The sequence below is a fragment of the Botryllus schlosseri genome, chromosome 3 (genome assembly GCF_051294905.1).
Source record: "Botryllus schlosseri isolate E-star chromosome 3, Bs_hap1, whole genome shotgun sequence".
NCBI classification, from domain to species: Eukaryota; Metazoa; Chordata; class Ascidiacea; order Stolidobranchia; family Styelidae; genus Botryllus; species Botryllus schlosseri.
This window is the reverse complement of record NC_137238.1, coordinates 302,466-311,261: the sequence shown is the minus strand read 5'-3', so window position 1 is coordinate 311,261 and position 8,796 is coordinate 302,466. Positions and strand designations below refer to the sequence as shown.

The window sequence follows — 8,796 nt, the reverse complement described above, 5'->3', positions numbered from 1 at the left end:
CAACTTGTTTCGACACCCTCCTATCTTTTCATTGTATCGCAGTCTTGTGATGTTTTGAGACGATGAAAATATTAATAAGCCTGATTGATTTGCCTATTTCAATTCCGTAGCTACCGACTAACTTGCAGCAAGTCGAGTCCTTGAAAAATTGCGACTCGAGTCATCACAACCCTGCGGCCTGCGTAGATGGTGCCTTACAAAATCCTAGGACGAAATTAGGCAGATCAGGTATTATATAATTAAGTTGTAAATGAACAATGTATAGTCGAAACAAATGAACACGTAAACAATAACAAGTACTGGCATATTTTTTTAATCCACACATGAACTATTGTTGGGCCAAGTAAATTTCCTCTTTCTGTTGTGGCAGTGAATGACGTAATCGATGTCAAACAGCAGACGGTATTTATCCATCAATAATTTGGCCGTGAGTCCAGCGAGGTCGTCGTAATTCCCAAAAATCATACGTGGATTGCTTCTCAGCTGTGTCCTGGAATTGACAAAAAACTAAAAGCACAGTGGACCCTCATTTTGTTCGTGCACAATTGTACAATGAACAATATGAACATTCATGGAAACAGGCCAGCAACGTCTGTCATTACTGGTCAGACTACATGCAGGGTTGTACAATATTGTACATGTACAGTAGGCCTATACCTAACTACGGCACAAGGTTCCAAGTCGAAAGTCAATCTCATTTTAAGGTTTTGACACGAGTCAAGTGAAGTGATTTTCAATTCACCACCGAGTCAGGTCCTAGTCCAAGTCCGGGAGCAACGGGTCGAGTCCATGTCCAAGTCACTGTGTTCACTATTCAGTTTCAAGTGCAACCGTCATGTTCAACCGAGTTTTTGCAACTCTGCTTGGAGAGCTTCTTGGAGGTGCACAACACTTCAATATACAATTGAATAGTATGCCTATATATTCTTATTGAAATGAACCCGAATATTTTCGACGGCTTGGGTGATACTGAATGCCTCGCATTCATAAGATATAAATAATCTCACTCCTAACAGTTTACGACCATATTTTCCAATTATCAGGACGGATAGACGAAATACCAATAATGATTATTCTTCGAAGTTACAATGAAATAAATGCACCTGCATTGGCCGTCCGAGTCTAGCCAAGTTATAGTCTCGAGTCGAGTCGGCTTACCAACAAATCGCGACTCATCGAGTTCAGTCATGACTCGAGTCATGACAAACCTGGAAAAGCGCCTAGGTAGTAGGTAGTGCTTGGATAGTTCAGCGAAGTAAAACGGAATCTTGGACGGATGTAGTTTTTGCCATTGTCACAAATTTTTAGCGGTACTGTCGAGGAGACATCAGTTTAACTGCTATGTATTGGTCCTTTGACTATAATCAAAATCATGCATAGTCACTGTAGTTAGCGTTAAGAGCGTTGGTCGAAATGTTTGGCCAGGCAGGGTAATAAACACTCTGCGGCCGCTTGGTTGTACTCTGAATCTCTAAATTTCCCATATATCTATATGTAGGTACTAGGTATAGTTTCATATATGCGTCCGCTAAAATAGCGGAAGTCAAAAGTTTGTAGTCTATTTTACAAAGTAGGCCTGCATAGACAACTAAACAGTTCACAGAAGCGAGAAGTATAACAACCTCAAAATTTCGTTTTCTTTTCCAGTTGTTTCAATCGCCGTCTCGCATGTCCCACAATGCGTGTTGACCCGAGACAGAAATATTCTTGTTGACCTGCAGATTTACTAGTTTTGGCATTGTGCGAGAGACAAAATAATAAGAGCTTAAAGGCCAATCTAGATTACTAGAAGACATTGGACAATACTTTCACATGTGCGGTATATATATATAAATATAGCCTGAATATAACACCATTCATACAGTTCGTACGAATGGAAGTGTTGAATCCGATGCTTTTTCAATCAATCAATCAATCAGTTTATTAATATTTTCATCATTTCAAAACATCACAAGACTGCGATACAATGAAAAGATAGGAAGATGTCGAAACAACTTGAAGTAGCCTTTAAAATTAGACACCCACCTTAGCCTAGGCGAAGTAAAGAAGAGACATGCACACAGAATGAAAAGTAATGCAGAGAATATAAGACGCAAGCGAAAAAATTAGGTGGCATGTGGCGGAGGGTGAGGTCGATGTTAGGTCGTGGTCCGGTAATCCTGAAGACTGGCTAGTATTGATTTAGAAGAAATTGCTTGTATTTCGACTTGAATGCGGACATGCTCGACGACTGTCGGATAGCCGACGAGATGCTGTTCCACAATTGTTCCGTATGTAAACCTCGAAATTTTCGAGGATCTCAAACAGACCCGGTAATAAAACAGTTTAGTGGCCACTACTAGGCCTCTAGTCAACCAGATTTCCAAGCTTTAAAGTATTATAATAATGAAATATAGGTCTTACATGTATAAGATGATAATATACCGGCCTTCTAATCAATTTGTAATACTGATATGATCACTAATTCGGGGGACATTGAAACTCACCTTATCTCGCTCTCAATGTAGTTCAGGTTGGATTTTCTAGCCAGGGCAATATTCCTGAGTTCCCGTTCTCTCATACATTCCAATCGTAAAGCCGCGTTCTTAGTCCTCGTGGAGTTAGATCTCGACGAAGTACCGTCGATTGTCATGCTTGCTTCACACAGAACCCACAAATCACAACTGTCACCAGAATTAAGCAACTAGAAAATTGTCAGCTTTTACGAAATAGATTCAAGTTATAATTTATCTCCACAGCTTTTTCGGATTATATTTAAATTAAAATTCACAAAAACTTGGAAATTGAATTAAATTACGAATTACAAAAACACAACAAAAGCAGGTTCATTTCGTTTCAAATAAGTGTCCATTCACACAAGCACGAAAATAGTGAGTGTATAAACCGAGGTTGGTTCTATTCGTACTATACAGTTCGTGTACCGTTTTCAGGACAACACGAAATTAGATTCGAATTAAATTGAGAGCACAGACACATCTCACAAATTAAACTATGAAGCAGTTTGCTCAAATTAGTCTAATTATTAAGTAGAATTGATTAGTTGTCCAAGTCTGCCTGAAATGTCTACTCAGTACTCACTAGAACCAAATCTAACGACTCCCACGGGGAAGGGAATTAGTCGTAACACGCATCTCGCGTACTTTACATTACGATCAGTAACCTTATATAATTCACTTTGTTAGAGGGAGTTACTACTAATAACATCATGCTTTATGATGTCTCGGACACCTGTGTCACTCATAAATGCTACAAAGAAAGAATTTGTGGATATAATAGAGTATGTCAAAAGCATCATCGTCAAGTGTCGCTGCGTTACGTCAACAAAATACAGCAGACTGATATCAAGGACGGCGTATGGTAAGCATTTACGCCCCATACGATGTAAATAAATGAACTGATTGCCCTTGTGTCCAATATAACTGTACATTTTCACGGATAAAGCAGGCCTATTCTGTTACGATGTGCATCTAATATCAAGCACCGTATTAATCATCAAACCTGTCTGTGAAATGTAGTTTTATCTTTTAATATGATCACGTTGAGGTCGATTTTTGTCTTCCACGGACAGAAAAGACTATAAGGCAATGTTTCTCAAATGAATACGTGCCGCGAAGCTCTACTGGCTGTCTTTTTGCAGGGGTTTATAGACATGGGCATAGCGACGTATGCGTATCAAAACAGCTTCTGGAGGGTGATCAATGATATGTAATTTAATGTCACAAGAGAATGGACTTGTATTTTGTGGGATTAACTGCAACGGTTTGAAGTCCAGTCTAAGCAAAAGTCGATTCAAAAGCGAGTATAAGGCTCCGGGTCGAGTTCAGACCTGGACGATTAGATAATTCTAGATGTCTATTTATACTAATTAGAGCGAAACGCCGGTAATCTAATTTATGAAATGCAAATGGCACTATGCTCCAATTCTAATTTTCATCTAACTTCTTGTTTTCCTGAAAATGCTAGATGACACCTATCTAATACTAACGAGCCAAGCTTGCTGTACAGACATTTTATATTTTCATGTTCATGTGATTAATCTATTCTATGACTTGATACGAACTGAACCTCATTAAATTTCCAAGTTTTAGCGAATTCTGTAATTCTAATCCTATTCTAATTTGGTAAAAACTGTGTCGCATTAATGCTAATTTTAATCTAATTTTGAAAATATACTGTGTAGCTTTTTTTAAATTCTAATCTAATTTGGAGATAATTCTGCAGCTATCATTCTAATGCTACTCTAATTTGGAACAAAACTTCGTAGTTGTAATTCTAATTCTAATCGAATTTGTAAACAACTGTGTAGCTATCATTCTAATGCTACTCTAATTTGGAACAAAACGTAGTTGTAATTCGAAGTGTAATCTAATTTGAAAAAAACACACTGTGTTCTAATTTAATCTAATTTGAAAAAAAATGTGTAGCTATAATTCTAATTCTAATCTACTTCAGTAAAGCTGCAAACTTTGTTGTTTGTCAAGTCTGGTCGAGTCGAGTGTTCAAGAATCGCTTGTTATGACATACCTCAAGAATAGAATGATGTGGAAAATTTATATACGTACTTTTTAACCGACCAAAAAGAATAAAATGCCAGTTCTATATATCACATTAAGAGTTCGAGTATTCAAGTATCGCTACCGATACCGCCATGCCGATATGAACGACGCGAAGAGTTCACATATCGCTTTATTATGTTCAATGAGGAAATCTTCTTAATTTCTTCCGCGATCCTATTTCAGTATTCCGGAGGATTTCTACAATACCTGCACTTCATGGAGGGAGGAAAAGTCTTCCCGATTCTGTATTCATTATTCATCACCCGTTAATAATAGTGATTTTGGTCGTATTTGTCACTCAGCGTGCATGTCTCGTTGAAGAATATAATCCGAGGTGAATGTTTGATTGAGAATTATTCCCCTTGTCTCCCAGTCATCATATCTTGTCATTGTTCAGCAATCTTGAGTTGCTTTCAAAGTGATAAAAATATTGATAAGCTAACCAACCGCCGGAGACTTCCGCACTAAAGCGATTCGGCAGAAAGGAGCCTTGCTATGATTGTGTGGTGTGAAATTGACACTGTCTGGAACTTGTTTCAAAATCCCACAAAGGATTTCCAAAAGCAAAAACATAGACCGAAAGATACAGATTTCTGTTCTCCACACGCGTTGACTGTATTTAGCTACCGGTGATCAACATATAGTAAACTTCTTTCTCCAGTATGCCTACTATCACTACTCTGGTTGGTTTCGCCCAAATGTACTAGGCCTACTTACTATGTGGTTACGTTCTAGTCTACTTCTATTTTCACTTCTACTTAACAGATTTATAGGCGAAACTATCCTTACCTTTTCACTTTGGATTTCTGTCAATAACTTTTCCATGTTGTGTTGAGTTTTACCATCGATATTTTTCTTTCATAACATTTGCCGAACCAAAGTACTAGCCTATATGATACATTTCGAGGAAAAAGTCTTTACCTTGATTTTGTGACTGAAGAGAGTACATGATAAGTGATCACTGTTCATAGCCATTTCTATGACGCATGATTTAAATTAATTATGCTATTAAACTGCTGGTGATTGTCACTCACGATAATTTGATTGCGAGTAAATGCGAAATGTTTTCTATTCTATTTTTTCCCACCAACTCAAACACGTGAAGATGATCAGTTAATCTCAGAATGTCAGTGAAGCAAAGAGGAAGTTAACAAGGCTGCGAATATACAATTATAGAATTCATGGGTAATACATTGATGTCAGTGTTCATACCTCTTATTTTCATGTTCTAGGGCTATAGCCCACGGTGGGTGTCTGATTTTAAAGTCTGCTCCAGGTCGTTTCGACACCCTCTTATATTTTAATTCTATCGCTATCTTGTGCTTTTTGTAGTGCTAAAATTGTTAATCAAGTGAATGAATGAACGAACGAACGCTTATCAATATATTTGTGATATTTCTCTTCTGGGATATACCTATAGTCTCGAATACATGATAAGGTCAAGATTGTTTACGCTTCCTGCTATCATACATGAGAATTTCCGGTAGCGCCGCCCGGTCACGTATCGACAAAGCGATTTACTTATAAAATCGTCTAGCACCAATATAGAAAGCTGATAGATATAAAGGAGGATCGTATCGAGCCTAGAATGCCTCAATTGCAGCCTATGCGCATAAATGTCTGATCGGGTATTATCATCTTGAAATGAGAGGATTTTTACTTTGGAGGTATAGATCAGTGGTTCTCAAACTAGGAGAGCCGCGCTTCCCTTGGGGGACGTGAAAGCATTTGAAGAGGGGCGCGAAGCTGCGGTCAACGGAAAAGTTTTTCGCGCTTTGCGGCATTTAACTCCAATTCGTAGTTATTATTCTGTGTATAGTCCGAGTTTCATGTTTGAGAATTAGGCCTATCTCATCAACAGTCATGCCATCAGACTATCCGTTGGGACTGCTAGCATTCTGGTTGCATTTTGTGACAGACGATAAGGTGGCGCGAAATTTTTCACTATGATAAAGAGGGGCGCATCTAAAAAAGTTTATTGAGAACCACTGGTATAGATGGAGACAATATCACACTTTATTGAAGTTGGAAGAAATTCGTGCACAGTTCACAAAATGCATGGTGACCGGGAAACTTGTACAAAGCACCAATATAGTTAGTTGGCGGTCAACTAGCTACAGCAGTTCTAGTTCAAGTGACGCTTTAAAAAATAGCCGCCCAACAACTAGAAAACAGGTGTCGTGAATCATGATACCGGTATGCGGCCGCGTGATATTCTTGCAACCTTTGCTTACTCAGAGTCATCACTACTGACAGTACCGTAGACACGAGATAGGTTTTTGGGGTTGAATTGAAACCCATCCCATTTCAAACTTGTAGTGACGATCGGATTCGGGTGAAAGTGAATAAATGAGTTGCTTCTGAATTGAATCAAGTAAGTCGCGTTTTAGTAAATTAGTTGAGTATTTTTGAGGTTCTTGTTTTTAGTTCTAGTTATAATTACAATTTTATAAACATGAGTAGTCCCAGTCCTGGTTGTAGTCGAGCATTTCGAAAATCCTGTAGTTTGTGAAGTCTGGTGACCGAGCTTTTCAATTACACGCTTCGCTAAACACAGAAATCGCTTTCGGCTGGAATCCAGACACCCGCTACGAGACAAAACTACAGACTCGTCTACAGTCTCAGAGGCTCGCTGGCGTATATCAATGTTATAGTGAAGGTAGTTTGTGAATTACAATGTGCAGTTCAGATTCAGGCCAGTTTTCGGTTTGAAAATAGCGTTATAGCGTCGTTAGTAGTCAATAGTCAGCCTATTAGACACTATGGCAAGTTCGAATCACCATTGATATGCCTATATTGCCGTGTGGCCAACGCATGCGAGTGCCGCGCCGTGTAAATGCATCCTGAGTTCTTATCTTTTGGAAAGTTGTGGTAGGTTAAGTTCCGTGTCTTTATCATGGAACTATGGTATCTTTCACAGGCTATCAATTTCAATGCCAGTTATGCATTTCTTCTGCTGATAATGCACATTGCACAATGAAACAGAAGTAATTACAGGGATTTTAGATGATATTGGTTTTGTATTCCTTGATGGGTGTATTATGAAAGCTATGCACGATTCTACTCCAAGCTTAAATCATATCTTGAATGTCCATAAGATTTGCATACAGTATTGGTCAGTTAACGCTTGTAGTTTCTGTTTATTATTTGCTATTTGTGTGCTAGACTGCTAGATATGATGTGTTGAGCACCTCCTGAAACTGATTTCCATGGTGATACTTATTAAATCCTGATAGAACAAGAACATCTCCTGTCGGTGGGTTTTGAAATCATGAAATTCACACAATATCTTACTAAAACTGTTTTATGATAGCTATGCATATTGCATAATACTATGCCGAACCTTGAGCATAACTTCAATGCTTCGAAGACAAGTACACAGACAGCTGTGTTCAGTATAACTCTTGTGTCTTTGTAATATTAGTTAATTTTGTGCTGGATGTGATGTGTTAACCACCACATCAACAGATTTTCATTATAATTCTGATTCCCAGATTCCTATTCTAATTTCCTTATCCCTGTGGGTTTTGAAATCATTAAATTCTCACAATATTCTCATGAATTGTCAGGCTGTATTGTGCTCATCTCTCATGGGCACTGCGCCCTGGAATTTCTGATTCGAAATGAGGCTAATCCAACATATCATTCGCACATGTCGAATATCATTTCAATAGATGATTTATGTGGGAATAACCGTAACGGCTTGATTATTTCAATTGTTTCATGACATTGACTTCCTGTACAGATTGAAGTGATAATTTTAAGCCAATTGAGGATTGAATTTTTATTGAAAGATTCATCAGCCAGTAACATGTGAAAGCCAAGGATACGTTATTGCGAAAAGAATTCTGTTACCTGCTGTATTCATCTCCTACTTGCACTGAACTTCTGGAAATAAGAGATAGGAATGGATTTAACAATGTTTTGGAAAGGAACTCTTTATATTTTAATAACCGTACTAATTTCCTACGCTGAAGGTAAGACCTTCATTTTGTTACACAACACACTTATATATCTACTAAATATATTATCTTCAGCCAATTGTGCGACTAATGACGACTGTCCAGGGGACCAAGTGTGTGATGCATCCATTTGCACGTAAGTTCTCTCTACATGATGATATACATCCACATCCATTATACCGTGTGTATTTGATTAGAATTAGGATTGAAAATGTAGTTTCAGATCTGTGATTTCTTGTCTAAAATTAAATATAGCATAGCATCATGAAATAAATAGC

At 38.0% G+C, this 8,796-nt stretch overlaps 2 protein-coding genes across 5 annotated transcripts in view; one reads left to right on the top strand and one right to left on the bottom strand.

Annotated features, from left to right (window-relative positions):
* Positions 1 to 215: 215 nt before the first annotated feature.
* Positions 216 to 2,730, bottom strand: LOC145435094 (uncharacterized). The gene is made up of 3 exons (XM_080312358.1): positions 2,487 to 2,730; positions 1,623 to 1,715; positions 216 to 490 (listed from the first exon to the last, which is right to left on the bottom strand). Exons 1-3 carry the CDS (start codon positions 2,630 to 2,632, stop codon positions 313 to 315), a joined length of 417 nt encoding a protein of 138 aa, XP_080168484.1. The 5' UTR covers positions 2,633 to 2,730; the 3' UTR covers positions 216 to 312.
* Positions 2,731 to 8,278: 5,548 nt separating this feature from the next.
* The window catches only part of LOC145435438 (uncharacterized), a 68,809-nt gene continuing 68,291 nt past the window's right edge, over positions 8,279 to 8,796 (top strand). For all 4 annotated transcript variants that reach the window (XM_080312721.1, XM_080312720.1, XM_080312719.1 and 1 more), the window contains exons 1-2: positions 8,279 to 8,533; positions 8,594 to 8,654. In XM_080312721.1, the coding sequence (XP_080168847.1) occupies positions 8,464 to 8,533; positions 8,594 to 8,654 (131 nt within the window). In that variant the 5' untranslated portion in view covers positions 8,279 to 8,463. The remainder of the gene's footprint in view (positions 8,534 to 8,593; positions 8,655 to 8,796) is intronic.